The 24651-nt window shown below is 34.1% G+C and overlaps 1 protein-coding gene across 1 annotated transcript; it reads right to left on the bottom strand.

Annotated features, from left to right (window-relative positions):
- Positions 1 to 4090: 4090 nt before the first annotated feature.
- On the bottom strand, positions 4091 to 23385 carry LOC105210551 (protein tweety). The gene is made up of 9 exons (XM_029039255.2): positions 23242 to 23385; positions 16304 to 16921; positions 14476 to 14653; positions 12314 to 12621; positions 11466 to 12229; positions 11237 to 11406; positions 11012 to 11023; positions 10192 to 10939; positions 4091 to 9199 (listed from the first exon to the last, which is right to left on the bottom strand). The coding sequence occupies exons 2-9, from the start codon at positions 16442 to 16444 to the stop codon at positions 8587 to 8589; spliced, it is 2934 nt and encodes a 977-aa protein (XP_028895088.1). The 5' UTR covers positions 16445 to 16921; positions 23242 to 23385; the 3' UTR covers positions 4091 to 8586.
- Positions 23386 to 24651: the final 1266 nt, after the last annotated feature.

Here is a 24651-nt window from a genome sequence, read left to right on the forward strand (position 1 = left end):
TTTACAAGTTTTATTGGAAGGAAATTTAAATTATAGTTTTGGAATTGTCTATTGTTCGAAAAAGCTTTTATTACAGATAACATTATCAATAGAATAAGTAAAAGACGGTGGAATATTAATAACTAGTCATGTCTGACACACAGGCGGGTAGAACCAGGAAGAACATTTTATAGCTGAATGTCTGCATCCATATCATAATCCAATTCGAATGCACATAATCTAACTAGACTTATACCTATAACACTTTAAATGATTTCATATATTATGGCATATAAATCTGTGCAGTATTTGCATTATGGGTGTTTGCACAAAATAAAAGTAGTCGGTATCTTTCTTTGAAACACAAATGGAATGAAATTTGAAACACAAATTGAATTCAGCAATTTACACGTAAGGAACAAAAATAATAGTAAATTGGTAATTTAAAATAATTAATGATTATTTGTTTAAACATTTTACACGCGAACTTACCTCAAATAGAGATTTCACTTCCAATGGCAAATGAAGTTCAGCGAAATATTGTACTTGTCCAACTTTTACTATACTTTTTTGCATTATTAACACGAGAACACTATTATTAAAGTTAATTTACATTTTAAAACCGATTATACTATTTGCTACCCGAAATTGTTAAAAATTTAATAAAACTCCGCAGTTCTGCAACATAACTGCACTTCTTGAAAACTGAAATGGCGGTAAAACGCATGAAACAGGGGAAACAGCATAATGAAAACGCAGCCAAATTGTTGCCAGATTGCAATATTCATATATATTGCGTTTTTAGAATTGAATTTTTTTCTTATAATAATTAATTTTAGTGTTTTCATACATACACATTGTAGAACTTAATAATACTAAAATTTACAGATATTTTAAATTATTGAATACTGCACAGAATTCGTACAAGAAATTAAAATATGGAAAATTTTTAGTAGAAATAGGCAACACTGTTTCACATTTTGTACCACACACTTTTCCGTTTCTTTTTCGCTTGTTCGCGTAACTTCAGCGGATGGAACAGATAGAGAAGAAATTAATGGCGGATGTGTGCAAGAAGTTTGAAAAGTTGCACACACATACATTCTTTATGTATGTAGTTGTATGCATGTACACATGTATGTATATAAGCCAAATAGTATAGAAATATATGTTTTAATAAAAGCGATTGCTTGAAATTTTTAGTTGTTTACTACTGTGGTCATTATACATATATTTGCACACTTCAATTGTATACGAAAATTGAACTTGCTCTTAAATTCAAACTCGAAATACTTCGGCGGATGAGTGTGTAATGCGGAAATCGGAAATTGCTTTTCTATTCTGTTCGTTTGCGACTTTCCTGTCGCCTAAAGTTGCCATATCGCTGGAAATTGTTTATCAATTCAAAATATTATTACTATTTGTTTATATTTTATAATGGAAATCGCATTTAAATAATAAATCATGCACTATTTGATTAATGCGTTTTAACAGTTTTAAGCAGAATTTAAATAAATTTAATATAGACAGTTTTTTTAAATAAATAAAGAAAACCTAAAATAGTAAGCATGGCATCCACATATTTCCTCGTATTTCTTATTTTCGCATTTCCTTTGTGTGCCCGCCATTTTCATTCAACTGCATTTGTAAAACGCATCGTACACGAAGAAGCGCTGGGAATTTTGATTTTTCTTAATTATTGTTAAATATTTAATTGTTATTAATGTTGTATAGAATTGTTTTAAGATGAATTGAGTTTGGTGCGTGTAAGATTTGAGAATAGTGTTGAATATTATGAATAAAACGAAATGCAACTGGCAATTGGCAGCAGCGCCTGGCACAACTGTGTGCTGCACGAAGCTTACCAGTGCATATGCATGTCCCCAAATGATGTCGCTTCGGAGTCTGCAAGTTCAAAGAGATTCACTCACGTACAACAATAGCAGCTAGTTCAAGAAAGGGATTTGGAACACTTTTCAACAATTTACACTCATCAGACACAAAGATTTTTGTAAGTATTATTTTCTTCTTTATTTATCATATTTTTCACAGTTTTATTGTTTTTCATTATTATAATTAATGCGTATGTTCTCTCAACTCACTTTCTGTACTGTTTTGTTTTTGTTGTGTTTATAATTACTCAAAATTATAAATATAAAGAACTCATGAGTTTTATATGCATTATAATTTTATTTCTAATATTTACTGCTATATTTTGTTTGCCGAATTTGTTTGTTTTTTTTTTCAATATGTGAATATAGTTTGTGCTTATTAAACGTTTTCATTCATCTTTTTGTTATATTAAATATGGAAACTGTTTACGTACATACATTTTACATGTGTCTACATTTTTGAAACGCCAAATTTATTACAACTTAGTTTATTGCCTTTATATGTATGTATGTATGTATATTTATGCATCTTAAAAGTGTTGTATTGACATTAGTTATACAAAATGTTTATATACTAAGTTGTTGTTTTGAAAAAAAGAGGAAGCTTGGACTTGAGCATTACAAAAGCCTTTGTCTAAACTTATTAAGTCTTTTAAATAAATATTTACAATATGCATATAATTACTAGCGTAGCAGTAGCTGTTTAGTACTACTTTTATAGCTAAAATTTTATTATTTACTTTACTTTAAGGAACACACAAAAACAGGATATTTTTTACACATAAATAATTACAAAAATACTACTGTATACATATGTACATATGTTTTATATGTATAACTACTACAACACATATAATATTAAAAGTGAGAAAATATATAGTTTACGCAATATAAAAACAGAGAAGCCATAACTTTTTTATGAAATAATTTTTGTAAAATTATTTTATTACAAATAACATAAAAAATAGTTAATTTTATCAAATATTTTGGCTTAGTATAAAAAGAAAAAAATATATTTTAGATTTTATTTAGCTATTGGTTTTTATAAATATTTGATTTTTTTTTATTTTTTTTATTTTATTTATTTAATACATTAATTTTTTATAGTTAAACACACAAGTATCTAAATTTAATATATGTATACTCGTTTACGTTTCTTTTTTCAATTTATTTGCTTATTATAAATTTATATTTTAACTATATTTATTTATTTATAATTTATAACTACTACAAGGAGTACGACAACACTTAACACAGATTTTACGTTTATATTGATATATATATATGTGTGTGTATGTATATATGCAACTTTTGCAATTACTTGTGTAATATGCTCTTAATCCAAATTGCTTCAATGTAATGTGTATAACAAAAAATTAAAAAAAATGTAATATTAAAAATGTAAAATGAAACTGTGCGTAATCTTCCTAACTTACAAAACTGAAAATTCTTTCTATTAAAAAAAAATCAGTTCTTTTGTTACTTACTTAAATAATTCATATACATAAATATACGCTTGCTTTGCGTTGTCGAATGAAAATAGTTTATTTAATTTTTTCAAAGCCTCTGCTCTACACACTTAATTATTCTAAATTATTTAACATTTATATCAATCGTCTCCAAACATATTTTCTGCTACTTTATTTTAAATGTTTACTTAACGCGTTTAACTGTTTGTTGCTTATCTCCATTATTCATTATATAACTATCTTACATGCTTTCTTCAATTATACTTTCTACGCATAATACATAACCTTATTTCGTAATAAAGCGAATATAAAAGTGATACATAAGTATAATATTTTTTTTGTTAATTTTTTAGTATTTTTTTTTTTATTTTTATTTATTTATCTTTTTTTATACAAAATATTTTGTACATTTTATTGTTAGCCATTGGATTAATTAATCGTTCTGGGGTACTTACAGACACACCAAAAATTTTTGTCTCGCTTAAATGTTGGAATTAAAAGTATGGATTTGCGGCAAACGCTACAATTTTAGTGTTGCCACATGAAATTTAAAATTATTTTTTTTTTTCACTATTTATTAATTTATATTTACTTTTTTTTTGTTTTTTATTCATTACTTCTTTGCTTCTAAAAAATGTCTTGGCGCTTCAAAATTGGTTAATGGTTCAGCCTATTTGGTTTGTTGTTACGAAATATTCATGATTGCTATGGTTTCATTGCCTTGGTTGTAATGTGAGTCAATATTTGAGCAATAAAGTTGAAAGTATACAAATGAGAAATGCATTAAGCTACGATAAACTGAAGTCACGTGAGCATTTGATACGTTTTATAAAGTTTCGAAAAAAATTTCTATTACAAAATTTTCATCAAATATTTTCGGCTTTCAAAACTTCAAAAATTGCATAAAAAACCACTCGAAAATACAATATTAGTAAAACTGTTAATCTCAAACAAATCGACACTCATTCGCTGTGTGGATTCTTAGACATAATTACTGCCGTTATTGGTGTATGCATTTTAGTACATTATAGCCACGTTCTCTGGTAGGCGAGCGACAAAAGAATACACGCCAAAGTAAGAAAATGCATTTAAAACAACAACATAACCTCGCTTATTTTCAAAAATTATTTAGATTTGTTAAAAATTTTCAAAAAATCACTTCTCTCTCTCACATAAATTTTGAAAAAAATTATGTCTTCAAAATTATCGTCAAAATTTCAACCGAATTGCGCATTCTTTTGCTACTCGCTTATGAAAAGCAGCTATAATGTAAATATATATAATATGTTTTTTCTGTATTGCTGTTTTGTATATAATATTTATTTTGTATTTAAGTATGTATATATCAAGTAAGTATGTAAAAATTTCTATACAAAAACACATACAATATATAATATGTGTATGAGCGTGTAAGTTTATTGGTTTAACTATTTGTTAGTGTGTATATGTGTTTGTATGGTAAATCTGTATGTGATGTGTATGTACGTGTATGTGTAGAGGCTTTTATCAAAAGAATTCGTTAATAAAATTATCAATTTGTTTTTATTAATTTCTCGTTAATTAAATATGTAGTAGTATATTTCATTTATATTTAATTATATTAGTTATGTAAGCATGCGCTATCATAATATTTGTATAACTATATAAATATTGGTAAATTGGTTACTGCGTATATATATATGTATGTATATATATACAAAAGTCATTCGTTAACGTCTTTAGCAGTGTTTTGTTTCAGTTACATTAATCAGTTTATTGCAATTAGTACATAATTAGTCATATTTAGAACATGCTATGTCGCATTTATTTACCAAATCGTCGCCAAACTTTGCACCCTTTTTTGTTTTAAATTTTTCTTTATTTTTCATATAGTTGCTGACAATTTTGTAGACTATTCGAACGTTGTTTTGTTTTTATGCTTAAATATTTTTATATATTTTTCTTCGTTTTGTTTTTTTGCCTTTAAATGCATTGGATCTCTGTTACAGTTGGAAGTCCCTTTAAAACTATGCCACATACTTAATTTTATTAATTAATATTGGTGTAAGTTAACCGTTTTCTATATAATATATAAGTATATAATCGGTTTGGTGTTTCTTCATTTATTTTTATTTGCTGATCTTTCTTATTTCAAGTGGGTCTGTTTGAAGTGAATGCAAGAGTATCCAATGCATGAATTTCGTTTTTTAATATTTACAGTGTTTTTAAGATTACACAATTGGGGTAAAAACACATTTCCTCATTATATCTTAATTTCGACTGAAAATTGAAGATAAATATTGACAAGAAATTAATTAAAAAATTCCTGTTTTTATAGTTTAATGATATAACTTAAATGCATTTTGGTCCCACTATCATGTGCTCTTGTAGTTCTCAACATGGTTATGAAGCTAAATATATACGGAAAGGGGGGAAATTGTAATTTCAGAATAATTTGAATTTTGGAAAACTATTAATTGTTTCAGTGTTATAGAAGAAGAAGTCATAATTGAAAGAACTCTTTAAGAGGTTATATATGTTGAGGTGCGGAAAAATTGCAAAAATTTTGATTTTCTTTATAGGTATGTATCCATATTTTTATTGAATACTTGGTTTACCACTGCGTAGTACAATGTCTAATCTGTAAAATCAGCCCAAGAATATAAAAAATACTAATAATTGCCAAAGTTATGACATTTTATGCAAAATGCGTCTTTTAAGAGATTTGCCGTGACTACGATTACAGTTCATCAGCTCAACTGAAAACATAAAACCAAACAAATTTCGTTAGTATGGGGACTTGTGGTGTCCTTGAACGATTCATTGATATGAGAAACATTTTTTTTATACAAACAGGAACGATTTACTCAAAAATGCTACATTTTTCATCTGATAAAATGTAATGAAAAATTCAAAACATTGATATGAAAATTTAAACGAAAAAATGAAATCGGAGCAAGTTGCAAAACGCTATAACTTCGCTTCTACTGCAAAAAATCGCTATAAAAATTTTAGATAACATTCTTAAGAACGTATCCTATCATATAAAAGTATAAAAAAATTGTCGATTTTTTTCGAATTGACCGATTTCAACATATATAAGTATTTAACGACATATACTCGTAAGTTACAGGTGTCTTCCATTTCCAACTTCTCTACTACTTTCCCTATGAGCGCTGCTCTCTTGTTGAAAAAATTTTTTCCTTCTGAGGATCGCAAGTGATGTCAGTTTGTTTGAATAATTGGTATAATTTTGTGATTCGCACTCACTATACTATAGCGCAGATATTGCGCTGATCTTGCTCTATTGGTGTATAATAAGCTTCATTATTTGTTATGTTTCTTTCAACATAAAAATCCTAAATTATACTTCTTATTTGTACCTATATAGATTAATTCTGAACTAGGGAGCTTGTGAGAAAGTGTTAGAAACGTTTAGAAAGTGTTATACTTGAATGGAATGAAATTCTTACAAATTAAGATGAAATTCATCTGATCAAAATAATTAGCAAATTTAAAAAATTCAGCAGGAAAACTTAAACTTTAAGATCTTATAATGTCGATTTTTGTGTTTTTCCCCAAAAGTATATTCTTAAATTATTTAATTTCTGATTATAAAGTGTGTTTCAGCAGGAGTTGCGCGTTACAAAACCCCTATTTGTCAGATTATAAAATAGTAAGTTAATAAGTCGCTTCACATCTCTACCAGAGCATTACCACTTCTTCGGTACCACATCGTTTTACACATTCTTTTATTGGAAACTTTCTCTCTGCTTTTTTTCCAATATTCCACTTATTCTCCTGTGAAGCCCCATACATTTTTGACATCTTTTTTTATAAAGCAAAAAAGGGGTTTGCCATCATCTCCTGCTGATACACCCTATATAAGTTCATTGCTTACTTACAACTACCCTTATAAGTACGGTATATATAGTATTGTATGTATAAGTAGGTCTATGTACATAGATTCTAATAAAAACCGTGCTATGCTACAGATATTTTCAATAAAATGTTGTCTTTTCTATTTACATACAACGCATATGTTTGATTGACGTCTTGTATTGTTTATGGACTTGCTAGAAATAATTTAAATATTAAATGAATCTAAAATAATTTAATTTAATAAAATAATAATAATAAAATATAATAATAAAAATAAAATATAATAATAATAGCAATTGTTGGAGCGAGATTCTACGACATTTTGTGCGCAGTATTAAAATCGTTGCATACTTTTAGGCGTTAAGCGAGAGCCACTGTTCTCGAATTACCGATTTTAGTTATAATACATTTTAAATAAAAATTCTAAGTAATAAAAATATATTAAATAATATATATAATGTATATTTCAAAGATTTATTAATTAAAAAATTTAATATTTCGTAAAAAATATAATTTTGCATTTACACATGCATTGTGTCCACATCGAAGTACTTATGTCTTCAGCGTTTCTTCCGTTTACTTACACTTTATATTTATTTATTTTTTTTAGCGTTTCTTACATATTCACAAATAATTTCTCACCATTTCTTCATTTAGCCAGTAGCATTGCTGAACGCTCATACGTTTGTTTCTCATTTTTTTTTTTTTTCATTTTTTCGCTAAGTTTCACGAATTGCTCTGCGGCAATAGTCTACTTTCAACGTCGTTTCTTTGTATAGTTGTAACAAATTTATATTTAAATGCACCATTAAATCTCATTAATTCCTTTCAACTATGTAGTTACATTTTTTTTCATTTATTTATTTACTTATTTGCTTATTTGCTTACTAATGTATGTCACACACATACAAACAGCTGTGTGTGTTTATATATGCTTACACATTAGTATTTATGTATGTCTCCATGCTTATCTCTACTCGATTTAAGTATTACTCATCTTTTGTTATTTATGGTATGCATATACATATATTTCTATAAATGTATGTCTGTATGTTTGTATGTATTTAGGTCTATGCATTATCCTTTATATTACCCAGATTCGTAACAACAACATTAACTGGAATCTTAAAAACTACAACTACACGAACTATGAAACAACGACACAACGACACAGCGGCAGTGTGTACCGCTAGCCGCGCGCAAGACTACGAGTACATTACTTATTGCTTTCTTCACACCCGACATCCTTCCACCCACATACGACCAATTAGTCTTGAAGTCAAAAGTCTCACTTAAACTATTTCAAAGAAATTGTTTTTTTCGTATTTTTTCATTTTCTGCTTTTTGTTCTCGTGCGCTCATTCGTTTTTGGGTCGTTGCCTTTCTTACAGTTCCGTCACTGCATAGTTGGAGTCGTCTGTGATGGCGGGCGGTGGTGGTGGCGGCAAGTCGTCATCATCATCCATATTATTCGCCGAACTGCCATTGTGTAACGGCAATGTATTGGCGCCGTTACTATTGTTGCTGCCGGCATTGTTGCCACCATTGTTGCTACTGCTGCCATTGCTGCTACCGTTGTTGATGCTGCCGTTGTTGCTGTTACTGTTGTTTTGTTGACAATTGTTGCTGTTGTTACTTTTCGAGTTGATGTTGTTGTTATTATTGTTATTCAAACCATGCCCAGCTTTGGGTGGTGAACCGATGCCAACACCACCACTACTCACACCGATATTGCCCACATCCGTTGTGGCTTCGAGTGGCGGTGGTGGCAGCGGTAATGATGAATCGTCGTTCGACTGTCGATTATCCACCACAGTCGCTGCACCATTTTGCATTTGTTGTTGTTGTTGCAGTTGTTGTTGCTGCGTAGCCGCATGTTGTTGGTGTTCGGGGTGCGCATTCGCGTTCGGTGGCGGTGGCGATGTGGGTGTGCCAATTCGTGGCGGTGGTATGGCTTTCATCTGTGGTGGCAGTTTCATGGGTGGCCGTTGCAGCGTCCTGTGACACAATAAATTACATAAAGTTTTTGTTTTTTGTTAATCATTAGTCATATTTCATGGAATGGCAGAGAGAAATGAGTATGATTTACACAGTTACATTTTAATGGATCTTAAAGTTGTAAGGAGAATTTTTGTTGTGAGTCGTAGTATTCTTCTGAGAGATGTTACATAAATTATAATATATAAGAAAGCGAGTAGCTGGACAATATTCCAAAAAAACTTTAGATACTCCTTATAGATCAAAAATTAAAGAAAGAAAAGGTTTACGAAAAAATGAAAGAGCCTTCTCTTAACCTTGTAGCATCTACAATAGACGGACGATGGGTAAATTTTACTCTTCGTTATTATTATTAGATAACGAGACACTAAAGTCGCTTTTTCGGCCCAATAAACCCCCTAGCTTTTTTAAAACCCCAAAAGAATATCCTTCTTAAGCCGTTAAACGATCGATTATAAAGCTAATTTTTCAGAGATCACTCAATAACTATTCCTTCCGATAATAACAACGGACAGATCGAATTAATCCCAGGACAACAGATCTTTAAGATTCTTTAAGAGCTTCAGCGACCTATCATTTAACTACTCTTTTCGGACGTAACAATGTTCAAGAAGTGTATATTGAAAATTGATGCCAGAACGTTTAAAAAGAGAGCTTTCAAAACTGTGAAAGCTCTCTGAAAAAACTTTTAATAAAAGTTTCGTTTATACCAATGAATTATAAGACACCATAAACATATTTTATTGGAATCGAAAGCTTTCGTAAATGTGAAAGCTTTCAAAATAATTGTAAAAGCTCATGGACTAAGCTTATAATAATAGTTTCCTCTTTAACAATGTTATAATACATAATCAACAAACATACTTTAGTGGAACAGAAAACTTTTATGTATGTGAAAGCTCTCAAAATGTGCTACAAGCTAAGAGCTTTAGACAATTCAGAATATAAAACTGACAGACAGTCAATGTTTAACAGAAAAACGATTCACTTACTTCGAGTAACTCTGTTGCTGTTGATAAATAGACTCAACCCGGGCTGGCTCTGCGTCCTTCGGTATCTCAGGTAATGGGCAATTCAGTATCGATGGCTTATACTTGGGATCGAATTTGCCACCTTGACGCAGTGTTGAACACTTGTAGATCTGTTTATCACGATCATAGATTGCTGTATCCATGCCCGATGTGGCTGGTATATCACGATGATGCAAACCATCCTGTGGCGATTTCATTTGATTGTGTGACTGTTGTTGCTGTTGATTTGGTGGTGGTGGCTGCTGTTGCTGATGTGGCGGTACATGATGGGCCGGTATTTGTGGATGACCTTGACCCTGTGAGTTCTGACGACGCATAGTTGCCATATTCGAGACATAAATTGATCCTTGACTAACAGCCACCAGCGGCTGGTAGATCGAATGCGGATTGCCATTTGGCTGCAGCGCCGCAATATGAGCCGGTATTTGTTGATATATTTGACCCTGCTGAGCAGCTGTCATGTGATGCTGAGGATGAGCTGCTGTGGCATAGGTGCCATATTGTTGAGCGGCCTGTTGTTGCTGTTGATGATAGATGGCATGTTGATGTTGCACCGCGGCGGCGACAGCGGCATGCGAATGTGGATGCGGATGATGACAATAGATCGGTTGGCCGGCCAATTGTTGAGCTTGCTGCTGGGCGAGTTGTTGTTGTGCCGCTTGTTGTTGCTGCTGGAGTGCCGGTTGACCTCGTGCTGGATCGCTACAGGCTACTGGTGATTTTCAGTAAAAATCATTGGCTTCCAAAGTTTTGCATTGTTTGCTTAATGTAGCATATTTACCGTTATTGGGACCTGCAATTTGTAGGCGTAGATTATGTTAGTGAGGAATGCGAGGCGGATGGATGGCGTGGAGGTGAGTGAGGAGTTTAACGTGATTAAGCGTGATATTTGATCAGTGAGAAAAATTGGAAATGGAATATAGTACTACTACTTTGAAGAGTTCATAGAGATGGAGGTCGAGTGATGGCCGAATGAAACACGTTGGCTTCACACACACACACTTACCAGTCAAGTGGGTAGGGCTATGATTGTGCGACGGCAAACGACCCAGCGTATGCGTGCCCATAGCCCTCATGTTCTGCTGCATGTGCGCGTGCGCCATCATCTCGTGCTGCTGTCGCTTAGACGGATGCTGCAAGGTGTGCGAGCCACTGATCACCGGCGGACTGAAGTGCCTGGAAAAGATGTTCGAACAAACAAATTTAAACAAATCTCACATGAGGGACATGCTCACCCGTTGTGGTTGCGCGGCAGCGTACGTGCCGCATTCATCATTTGCTGATGATTTTGTGGTGCCGGATGTGAAATATACGACGGCTCATCAACTTGAGCATAATCATTACGCTTACGTATATAGATCCATGTGTGCGAATCAACCCAAACCATAATCGTTAAAAGGATCGCAGCAATAAAGCTCGCAATCAACATCAAGACCAAACCGAGTAGGCCACCTTCGCAGAGTCCTCTTGCAGCAGCCAAGAAATTGTGATGTACAGCCTTACAATCCACCAAGGCAGTGAGTTGGGTGAGCAACCGTTCACTGCTATTCAAATCCGCATTGACCGCGCCCAATTTGGGTTGCAACCCCGACGACTTGAAGAGCACCAATGATATTTTCATCACCGTAGCCATGGCGCTGCGTGCATTGTTCAGCGAATTTTGCGACTCACGCAAACGTTGCGTGAATGGATTGGTGTGGCCGGGTTCACATTGAGTGTAATGCAGTAGCACATTCGTGGGAAGATCACGTGGTGAAGTGGAGACTAAGAAATCAGCCGGATTAATGCAAAGATCGCCCACAGCAACGGAAGATGAGAGGTAGAGCCCAGACATTAGCCAAGAACCAGTTACGGCAAGTAGACCACAAACACTGAATAAAATGAGTGCACAACGTGAATGACGTGCCACGCCCACCAATAAGACGGCGCACAGCACCAATAGCAGCGCCAGTGTGGCCACAGTGCCCGGCCAGCGTATGAGTTCCCACTGATCGCCACGCTATAAAATATTTGAAGACAAAAAATTATTTCTCTCCTTTTCGTAAAAACAAACAACAAATGTGTATTATATGTCCAAACATACCGACAAAAACTGTGTCATAGAAATACCCAACAACGGTCGACGTATATCACCAGCCGCATTAGTGGCCAGCGTCACATTGCCCTGCACAATGTTCAGTGACACGAAGAGTATGGAGAGCGCAGTCTGATTGGCGACAGGTTGATCAAAGATATCAGCCAACTCAACGAGCTGTGGCCGTATGCGATTCTTCAACGTATTCTCGAGTATGTGCGTCTGATTTCGTATGGTGGTAACCAGATTATCAACCTTGCGTCCGGCAGTCAACACTTCCAGCAGTCCATTGTGTAGATCATCGTTGCCATATAAGCCTGTGGAGGATAAGTGGATGGTAGTTGAATGGAGATATTGAAGTTCTTTGTCATTACATATATCTCAATTAAGTAAGTGAACTCGTTTTTAATTTGTTAGTTAATACTAACCGTTATCCCGAAACTCGAAACCGAACTTGGGATTACGGTCCATTTTGATAAAAAATAGTGAAACTAAAGCTTAAAGCTTCTCAGGAACTTCCGTTCATGTTAAGGCTAGATAGTGATCTATAGCTGGGTTTAATTTATTTCCTCTTTGTACAAGACGTAGGAGAGATAAATTAGTATCCGTATTTCATCCCCAGTGATCCAAACCATTAATTTGAGGTCGTCGCTAGTTTTACACTTACTATTGACAGAGTCCACGTACAGAGAAAAGCTCTCCGTAATCGCAACCCAAGATCTTTCAAGTATTTTCTCTAAATTTAGGTATGTAATCAGTTATGAGTTGTCTGAACCTTTCCAAGAAATTAATATCGAAGACTAAATGGCTTGCTGACTTATCCGTCATGCAACATTAATAAAAAGTGATTTTAATGTCCAAAGGACCTTCCTTTTCATTGAACATCACGTGAGACTGTTGACCCTATCTTCTAATCTAATTCTATGTATCAGTGAAGTCATCCATTGATAAGGGTCCGATTTCATGACAGACCGTAATCGAATGCATGCTCTAAATTCCATTCCCACGGCAGTCGGTTCTACGTAATCGAAACGGACCCAGATTTTTATTCGGCCAAGGACTGTGAAATCGGTAACATTCCTCAAAATTAGTTGGAGGATGATTTATGCCGCTACTACAACAACAAAAACGTTTTCTAATTGAACCGGGGGATTTTCAAACATTTACAGAAAGAACAAACGAGAGTTCGACTTGAGATCCCCCAAGTTTTATATAGATTAAAGGTCATAAAAAGTTCTGTGATTACAACCAAGACTAAACTTTCTAGGAATAAACTAAAATAGATAAAATGTATCAAGAATTCTTCCAAGTCTAACCTAAAACAGTGACAAATACATATTAACCAATTTCTCGTAAATTGCCTAGTGAAGTACCTCACCAATTTGGTAATTCCGTTCGTGTATTTTCCTAAAAATCAGTAAACCTTTGACCAACACCCATAAGCTCTTCCAACAAAAACATAATTTTACATACAAAATCCTGTATTCCCTTTTGATTGACTGTCGAATGGCGTGTAACACGCTCCACTACCGTATATTAATCATCGATTAGAACAAGCTACGCCTCATATATTATTGCGATAGAAATAACTGTACCTTTATTTCACATTTTAAAGGTGTTACAGTACATAAGAAGGGCCTTTTCAAATGCTCAGCTGAGCATAAGGGTTGGCTTTTCGCTTTATTTGCCTTTGGTTACCTACCGTTCGCAGTCGATAGTTCAACTATTATGTGATTAGTTACATTATACTTATACTCAAATAAATTTACATATATATTAAGTTGGAGTTGTTATTGTAAAGTATTCCCGCAAATATGTTGTTGGGAGTGCCAGTGCCAATCATCAAAGTAATCCCTTACCAAAATGGACACACCCAATTCAAATATAATTGAAATATTAATACACTATACCTTAGGTAGTAAAACTAAAAGTAGAAAAAACTCTCCGTAACAAGTTTACTTGTGTAAAGTGCATATTAATTAATTTTATTATCAACTTTGTAATTTTTATGGAAATTTAATGAAATTATACAAAAAAAGGATAACTTTTGTACAAGCGTCAAACTTTTCACCTTTTTATTTGTTGCTACTTCCAACATATAACCCATAACAGTCACCATCTTTGATTTAATTAAGTTGATAGCAGAATTTCAAATTTTCGAAAACACTTACCGAGTCCTATCGCCGCACAGCACATTACCGTTACAATGGAGAGTGCAACTTTCAAACTCGTAATGGAATGTGCTGGTCGTGGTTTTCTATCACAACATCGTGTCATTAAGTAGAGCAGCAATCCAAGTAGTGATATGATGAGGAGCGCGGCCGGCACGGAACCCAATATACCCAAACTCTATAAGTGACAAAGATAAAGTTTATTAAGTATTGGAATGATAGTGCGTAGTTAACATATATGTAGACATTTGTATGTATATTAGTAGCTATTTAAACAAAATATAGTTTAAGACTAATTATTATAAATTATTTTAAGAGAAGCTACTTAAACGCCTACTGGCTCTATGGAGATCAGTTTGTCCTGGAGAAAGTCGATAATCATTTCTTCCATTTTTTGTACCAAATCAAATGAAGTCACACGTACTATATTTTAATATATCGAATGGATTAAATTCTTTATTTTGGATATATGAGAGTAATGGGATAATATAGAGCGATTTCTTTAAATTTTCTACATTTCTACAAATTTTAAATCCAATCTCCAGTTTTTTATAATCATATAGGATACCGGCGTTTTTATTTTAGCTGTAGCTATTTTCGAAGGGTGAAGAAGAGCATTGGTGATTTTGTAAAATAGTCTGACTGGCACTATAGTTACCTAACACAATATTTTTACTGAATTGGCAAATAGATTTATACCGAGATATACATACATACTGCAACTTATAGTTATTCTTCCTCTTATTTCTTCCAACGGACTGACTTTTGGCGGTCTTTTCTGCTAAATGCCCTTTTCTAAGACAGATAGCCCACTATATAATTTCCCCTATACCTCAGTAATATCTTTGTTAATCCTTAACGATTCCCTGTTGGCATGTTTTTAAACATTTCCAGACTAGTGAAGATTTCACCTTGTAAGATGATCTTCTCTCAGATCATATGACTGAGCATTCTTTATAGAATGTTGCCAAAAAAAAAAACTCTCTACAAGCTTCTATCTAGAAATCCGTGAATCAGTATCGGTATCGGTTCGGTTCGGTTCTTCAACCCGTAGCTTTGAGCAGTCGGTTAGTTAATTCCTCTGAGATAATCGATTTAAGTTGATACATTCTAGTTCGTTTTGACGCTCAGAGATGTGGATCATCTCATTAAGATCGTGTTTTCAATGTCATCCCTAGAAAACTGGGTACTTGCGGTATTTTTTCGGGAACTGTATATTTTATATTTTATATTCACTTAATCTATTCGTTATAAAGTGTAATACCTAAGACTAATGAGGATTGTATAATAGTCCTTGTACTACTTGTGTGCCGTATGTAGATATGGAACCCTATCGGGGTTTAACCCCTTAACGGGTTATAAAGTCTACAATCTGCCGAAAACAGATTATATTTTCGCCGTCCGTAGTAATTATACAAGGCAAATAAGACTCAACGCTCTAGATTGATATTAAATATAAATTCACCGCCTGCGATTCGATTATAGGTTAGGAAGAGTATCAGAACATCACAAGCACAATCGATGGATTTTGATGATAGTTGAGGAATAAAATGAGACTATCTTCTTGATTTCAATACAGATTACTGTAAAAAAGGACTGAAATTCATGATGTTAGAACATACTAGTACATCAAGAAGAAGAAAAAGATTCGTTTATATAATAGAATAACATAAGTTGCTTCCTAAAGGAATCTACTTCAAAATACCTCTTCTCTATTCTTCATTCAATGAGTTATTAGATACAATTATAATTAGAAATTATGATAAAAGTCCAATTAAAGCTTAAATATATTCAATAGACATTGAAATACCATTAATAACACACTCACCTCCAAATAGATTTCATCATTCGGGCGAAATGTGCTGTTGATTTTGTGGAAAGTGATGTTGTAGTGCGGCAATGCATGCAGAAGTTTCGCGATGACCGGCACCCTATATTGGTCCGTAAATTCATGATGATAATCACCCATTTTCACACAAAAGCCCCAATTAATTTAATGTCTCTTTCGCAACGTCTACTCGTTACGGCTGCTTCCCGCTCACTCGTTTGCCACCTTTTCCTTTTTTGAATTTCTTAAATCCGTTTATGAGCTTAAGTACATACTCGTATAAACCGAACACAAAAACCAACAACACACACTTTAATACAAATACACCGCGACTATCAGGTCCGAGCGGCGCATAGGTGAGAGGGCACGCGTGTACGTGACGCGATGGTGCGGAGATGCGACGTTTCGCAAGCAAACAAGCCGAGAGGTGACAATGTTAGCGCCGCCGATGTTATCAGCCAAAGCGCTGAGCAGGTTCCTGTATGCTGATGTTGATGCTAATGTTGAGATTGTGTGGTAGATGACTGTGGCTGTTGTTGTTGCTGTTGTCGTTGTGTTATTTAATGGCTGAACCTTTTTCGCAAAAGGAAATGAAGCCACACACCGAAACACTTTACACTAGATCCATTGTTGATGATGGGAAGAAAGCAAAAAATAGAAAGAAGAAAGGGAGTAAAGAAAAAAATGAAATTTAAAAGGAGCACTTCTTTTGTTTTGGTGAATTAGAGCACACCTACACATATTGAAATTAAAGCCCCCCATACACACACACACGTACTTAAGTTTGACAAAGTACCGGAAGTGTGTCAAGAGTGCAACAAAGCAATAACAACAACAAAGAAAGCATATGCAAAGACAAATTCTAGTAAAAGATGTACAGCAACAACCACAAGACACCCATGGATCATGATCTCGAGTGGTACTTGAAGTGTCGGCGTCGCTTGACTGCCATTCAGTCGTGTCGTCAACATGTCTCCCTATTAATGTAACAGTATTCTTTGTAAGACGCATGTTTGTCAGTGCCACGAGAGACTTTAAAAGGGGTTGATGTTACTTATTCTCGGAATCTTGAAATTCTTAACTCAAATTTTCTGTCGTACTTTCGATTTGTAAAGCCTATGAAAGTATTTTCATTAAATCAAGATATCCTCAGAGGTATACCCTAAAAAGGAAAAAAAACTGGAACATTTTTTTCCGGGAAGTAATTGTAAATAGACCCAACTTTCTGTGAAACATATGAATTCATAAAAAACCTTGGACTAGTGCTTCCAGAAGTACCAGATTTATGGACCTATGAACTTCTATAACTCATAAAATTATGAAGTGTTTGAGTTTTATCCACTTTAGTTCTACCCAATAACTTCAATTGATTTTCCTTCGAAAAGTTCTCGAACTAATCATGATCTACAAATAATATCGAAGCACACAAGAATACAAAGAACTATCTGTCGGTCTTAGCTTGGTTGGAAGAGTGCAATGTACGGACCCAGACAGTTGGGTCTATATAATAGATACGCACCACGATTTTAACCGGAACGAATTCAACAGCATTCCTCAAAATTCTTTTGGAAATGTTTCAGATGGTTCAATGCTGTGTTTTTAGAGCTTCCACCAACGTGAGGAGATATCATTTCCGACTTTTAATAAGGTTTATCCACCTTAGGAAAAAAAAGTTCATCAAAATTAAAGACATTAGTCCCCATATCTCCATCTAAAGAGGTTCAGACCCCTTGTAAAATCAGACCCCCTGAGCAAAATCAAAGCATTGCAAAGACGAAAGCAAATTTTTAACTTTACTTATTTTGGGAATTCATATTCTAGTTTTATATATCTAAATTTTAATCTTAATTTAAAAAAAAATATTCACTGGACCTAATAATTCTGTTCTAGATACGCCTCTGAGAAAAAAGCATCAACTATGCATACAGCGAAATTATTTATGTCCGCGCATCTACCTTTTGACATTCTATTCTTCGAATTTGTCTGCATGTATCCACCGTTGCACTGGTTAGGGTGCACGTCCTGCATTCTTACTCTATCGCTTTTGATGCACTTTAATGACACTCACTGAGGCACTCATTAACTTCGATTCTTCGTTGATGGAAACCTGATTACAAACATGCATTAGCACTTAATGCATTTCATTAAAGCAAAGCGTGCAATATGCATGAATGAAGGTAGTTCAAAGCTGTTCTGCAGCACCCTATTCATAGAAACAAGTGTGTGTGTGTTGATGTGCAACATTCCGCTCCATCATCTTAACTGCATACCATATATTATAATACTTGGACGTCTTCCAATTCATATTTATTTCTGCACTTTACTACCTCCACTTCGCTTTGCTTTTTTTAAATAGCCCACTTTGCTGTATCTAACTGAGATTTATTGCATGCACTCTTTAATGGCTAAATTGGTATGGAAAACTGAATAGATTGAGCCACCCACCTACATAAGCACACCTACTTTTCATGCACACATACAGCACACAGTGTATGAATACATCTCCAAACAACGAAAGCAAAGAGCAACCCAAGTGTGGCAACAGCAACTAAGCTAAGCCCTAATCTGCAAGTTAAATAAATATGCCCTTCGGTTGAAAAGCTGCCGAGTTTATTTGCCTACATTGCGGGGTCACACACTTTACTAATAACGTTAACCCAGTGAGCGCAATTTTGTTCGAGGATAATAATTGCTTTCTAAGTTAAAATATTCAGTTGTGATCTGTATTTGAAAAACTTAATCTTAGCCTTATAACATAGGGGCTTAGGAGAGAATATAAAATAAAATAGAATAGTTTGACCAAACCATAGAACCAAAAATTCGATAAGAAGAGACCATCGTTTTTGATTTTTCCATTAATCATTTTATCTGATACCAGAAAGTATCTGTTCCTTAGAGGCCGGTTTCTTTTGTCTACCAAAGTTACTTCCTATGCTAAATACAGTTTGTTAAGCAAATTGATAATTATTTGAAATATATTTTAATACTAATAATAGAATACCTTTAAGTGGCGTAATTACCCACTAATTTCAAGTGATTAGATAAGAATTGAATATACACATTTCAACTAAAATAAAGTCAGGTGAAGTAGTTCCTAATATGATATTTCCACCCCTGTAAACATCTAGTTATCGATTATAGATTGATTAGATAACTATTCCCTCTATTCTAACCTCTAACTTTAGAGAACCACTCGAGAATCAATAGATAAACCTTGCGTACTTAAATAAAATAAGATACAATTCTCCAATTGGTAAAATGTTAGTTCTCTATTCGAAGTTTAATATAAATTATATCGTATTAAAGTAAAATTCAAGTTGTTCTTTACCTTTGCTTACGACTAGAGAATTATTATCGTAATCCTATGTAATAAACGACGACATTTGAGACTATGTTTGCTGGGACTTTGACAATTGTATGCTAATTTCTACGTATATTTCACCAGCAAATCTCAGCGATTCAGATTGCTATATTGAAGTATGTCAAAGAGAAATGATTTATACATTTAGTAAGCTTAATTTGCCCTCTGATGCTATTGTCAATTAGTACAGTACCTTGGAAATGAAACCCTGTTTACTAAAGAGGTAAATAACCAAGTTTCACAGAATTGATTTATTAGAAGCAACTACTAAAAACAACCGTTTTGAATATTATCAATTGGATAGGGTTTCGAATAGTACTGGAAAGTCAAATAATATAAAATATTATTAGGTCTACAGCTTTGCTTCCGCCGTTTTTTTTTTTTTTTTGGAAATTTAAGGCTTTTTTGAATAAAAACGGTTACAAAAATGTTATTCAAAATATTGGCCGTCACTAGCTACTCTTTTTGACCATATTTCTGCCAGCATGCGTATTCCGTGCAAATGTCGAGAATTCGGCTCAAAAAGTGACATTTTTACAGTTGAGAATAAGTTCGGGATGCAAACAGGTCTCTACAAATATTTTGTTGGGTTAATGTTGACACAAATGTCCAAGATCGATATAAAACGATTTAATCGATTTAATCGACCAGTGCTTGACCCTAGAGACATCTATTGGAAAACGGCCTAATAATATAAAGAAAGTCTCCAAAAGGGTCCGTAACATTGTTAACTGTTGTAAATACTTTTCTAATCTACGACTTTCAAATTTTGAGTTTAAACAAGCTAAAGCGTTGACTGATTATTTCATAAGGGAGAAAATTTCTTTATTTTGCTCTAGATGTTAATTCTTGTTTTTGGTGCATTTTTCGAAAAGTCTAAAGTCAATGTTCTTTTGATTGGTTTTATTGAAAATCCCTAAAATTGGAGACGAGTACTTTCTCTATTGCATAGTACTTATTTTATAAAAATAATCATTAATTTCAACTTTCGAATATGTTTTAGCTGTTCACACTACTATTATTCAAGACCTGGGGGTTCGAGCTCTAATCCGACCAACGTTTAAATTCGTTTTTCTAATAGCGATCATCCCTCGACAAATATACGAGACTTTTTCTGTCGGCTTACAACTTTTCGGATGACTTTACGTCATATAAAGGATTTTTCGACTAAGCATCCCAGGACATCCTTGTTGAATAACGCAATCTATAGAGGGGATTTGTTATAGTACCTTTTCGATAACATAAGAAACAGTTGATACTAGTTCCTTAATTAAAGTGTACATTTAGAGAATATACTACAAAAAACCCGGAGATATTTAATCTTTGGCTAAACAAATAATAACAACTAAAATCTCAAAGGATTTACATTATTGAGGAAAAAGGAACTTGAATTCGTGAATTTAAATTCATTCACTTTAACACTCCCTAAAAATCTCCGTATCTATGTACATAAACCTTGTCTAACGCCTGTCTCTTGCATAGTGTGTGTTTAGTCTCGTTGCGGATAAATCCGCCTACAAATACTTATAATTATATACATTGTATATGAATGAGTGAGCGTGTGCTTGTGTGTGTGTGTTTGTAAAAGGATAATTTCATTATAGTACTTAAAGCCGAATAAATACACTAGCTGCCCTGTTTGCATATGTATTTGTATAATTTTCATCCCGGAATTGACAGAGTAAAACTTCAATGAAGTGCGCTGAGCAAAAAGAGCGCTGAGAATCGCGCTCATGAATTAAAATCACCTTTAGACACACACATACATAGACACTCATTCAAATGTATATTTTTATCGCGCCCATTTGTTTGTTTACATTTATGCCAAACGGTACCAGCCTGTCAATGCATTCTTGCGCAATATAACCGGTGAATTCGCCGCGCCGAACAGTGAGTGCCACAAACAATTACGAACAGAATTTGCTGAGAGAGTGCAGGAAATGCAGATAACTTTTGCTCTGCCATAAACTAACTGATATTTTGACGGCAAACGGTGACTCTCATTGTGATTATGTGACATGTTAAAGGCTACGCCTCCCGGTTAACGCTCGTATCCTGTGTGTTGCCTCTCTGTGTGCCGATGTTGTTGACGAGTGTGTGTGTGTGTGTGTGGGAGAGTATGAGCACTGTTATACAGTTGCCATATCAGCCTGCCAGCCAGCTAGGCAAGTGCCTCTTATAAAGTGTATTGATTAAAAAATCCGCTACTTTTTTTTTGGGTTTGTTTGAAGTTCGACACAACAACAATTATAACAACAACAACAACAGCTACATTTAAAGTATTCGAATGCGCTGCTAGTGTGTTATTCCTGTTCCTATTTGAATGTGTCTTCCTATTGTGTGCTGCACGAGGGTCGCCTTGACTCGCACGAATCGTGAACACACACACACACAGAGACATATTTTTATGTTTGTAAGTGTGTGTGTGTTGTACGAATATCAATAAGGACGTGCTTGCGCCTGACAAGCATAAGCATATGAGTGTCTCGTAAAATGCAACTAACGGTCGGCGGGCGTCGAAGTCAGTCGCATACACGTACATATGTATGTGTGTATGTACAGTGAAGGGGTGGGAGAGCGGCGTTGACTGCTCGACTGTCAGCCTGCCTACAAGACGTCGGCTACGACTGTGACTGCGGCAGGCGCGATACTATTGTGTTTGGCGTATAAATGTGGCATGTGGTGTTGTGGTGGGTGATGTGCGCGGGGTAGCAGGCGCGGGTGTAAGGACAAACTTTTGCTGGTTGAGTAATTGCAAGTGGTTTCATATCTGTGCGTGTGTGTGATGTGGTTCGCATGGATGCTGCTTTAGGGTTAGCACTGTCTATAGACTTTACCGTTATACACCGTTATACAAAAATACACACATTAGATGTTAGATATGTATTTGTATGTGTGTTTTGTGTATTTCCGCGCATACATACATTTGTATGTGATTTTGTATGCGTGTGTGTATGGTTGCAATGCACAAATATTAGAAAATATTCTACAGACACAAGCAGACACAAGCAGACAGGGAGTGGACTTGAAGTTGTTGCGATTTAATTAAAAAATGCAATTAAAGTGCTTTTTCACTGGCAGCATTTGCAGCAAACGCTTAAGTATGAACTTTAAACTTGATTTTGCAGGCAGCATTTTTTTGGAGTGTACTAAATGAATATATAAACAACAACAATTTGAAAATAATTTTTTATCAAAAAATAATATAATATTTTTTTTAGCACAGACAAATATATTTTTAAAATTTTTCACATTTTTTTCTTCCTTTTTCTTTAATATATATTTTTCTTGGTACCTTAATTCATAATTTTTCAATTTAAACACACTCACTGCATTTTTTCTACTTTTTAATTATTTATTTTTATTTATTATTTTTTTATCTTTAACTATATTTAATTTTGTAATTTGCTGCTTTGCATTCGCAAAAAACTTTTATGGATACATAATTTTCGCCCCACAAAATGATGCACTCCGTGCGACTACAGCAAGCAGAAAACTATGAACTATATATTCTGCTACGTGTATAAGCTTCTAGTGTAGCATAAATTCACAGGCTTTTTTCACCAGTAACACTTACTTTTCTTTAAATCACTTAGGCATTTATTTCACTTTCTTCTTAAACACATATTCTCCATTTCAATATATATTTAATTCATTATTATTTTGAATTTTCTTTTTGATTAGTTATTGTGTAGAATTGCAATTTTTCAACAAACACTTTGAGCTTTGTATCCGACGGTCGATTTCAAACGGCTACCGTAACGCATGAACCACACATTCTGAGCATCGAACTAAGTATGAAATTTTTTTTCTTTTAACCCGGTCACACCCTCTATCGCTGGGCATACGAAGTCTCAATTCTGAGTGTTCGTTGATTTTATGTACTACAACGTTGTGGGGAACAATGTACGAGCATAAATATACGGAACAGGAATCAGGACTCAAAGGTACTTGGTGCCAATAGGAATACAAAGAGAGAGAGAGAGCGCGCAACTAAGAATTTACTTAACATTTTCGGTGCGTACAGTTTGAGAGAGACAGGATACGTACTTTACAGCGTTTATAGTACTTAGTGATTAGCCTGATTGCTCACAACAACAAGTGTAAAGGTAAAATTATTATACTGATATGATATTTAGATGAAAAAAACACTCAACTTTCTAAAATAATTTAGCGAATCACTTTCTTATAACTGAGTTTATTTCGAGTATTTTAAATAAGCTGAGTCTGAATGTGTCTCTTGTAGAAATAAGAACAATCTCTTAGGCTGTGTCGTCAATATTGTGGTTCATTTTTTAAATTTCTGTCAAGTCCCCATTTTAAATAGATGATCTATCTTTACATCTCCAACCACTAGAAGACGTGTTCTCAACCTATATATGGGGAGACTAATATCCTTTCCGAACATCTTCAGGATTTATATTTTCAGAAATTAACCCATTCCCTCCCAATGTAATCGCTCGGGTAGAGAAAAAATAATGCTTTTTTTAACCAAGTAGGTACAATGGGATTGAATGGGTTTTCTGTACCCAAGCGAGTACAATGCGAGGGAATGTGTTAATTAGCTTAGCGAGGTCCAGATATTTTTAGTCCGTACTTATGACATATTTTCTTAATTTCTATCTTTCAGAGCTCTCTTTTGATGGTGTATACACCCACTGGAAAGATTTTGCCCCAGTCCTATCAGCTTGGGATCCTCCACTTTTCTTGCCGGATGGTCTCTAGTATCTTATAAGAACCGAAGGTATTTATAAAAACATCATTTGTCAGAGTTTAAGGCAACCTTATCTTTCAGCTCAAATCTTATACAAAAGAATCCTGAACGGCAACACCGTATCTCACTGTACAATCTCTGTTGCTCTCCTTTCATATTTTATCAATTCGCCGCATTGCAACCAACTGATTTTTTGTAGGTTTTGTTTTTGTAAACCATTGTAATCGTGCGGTTGCTCTCTCACAAAGCGTATGCTTTGTTCGTTGATGACAG

The sequence above is a fragment of the Zeugodacus cucurbitae genome, chromosome 5 (genome assembly GCF_028554725.1).
Source record: "Zeugodacus cucurbitae isolate PBARC_wt_2022May chromosome 5, idZeuCucr1.2, whole genome shotgun sequence".
Taxonomy (NCBI): Eukaryota; Metazoa; Arthropoda; class Insecta; order Diptera; family Tephritidae; genus Zeugodacus; species Zeugodacus cucurbitae.

Coding starts and splice junctions, on each gene's coding strand:
- LOC105210551 (XM_029039255.2), bottom strand. CDS start 16,444: ATGGGTGATTATCATCATGAATTTACGGACCAATATAGGGTGCCGGTC. Junction 12,622..14,475: donor CTGTGCGGCGATAGGACTCG/GTAAGTGTTTTC, acceptor TATCCTCCACAG/GCTTATATGGCAACGATGAT. Junction 12,230..12,313: donor CTATGACACAGTTTTTGTCG/GTATGTTTGGAC, acceptor AATATTTTATAG/CGTGGCGATCAGTGGGAACT.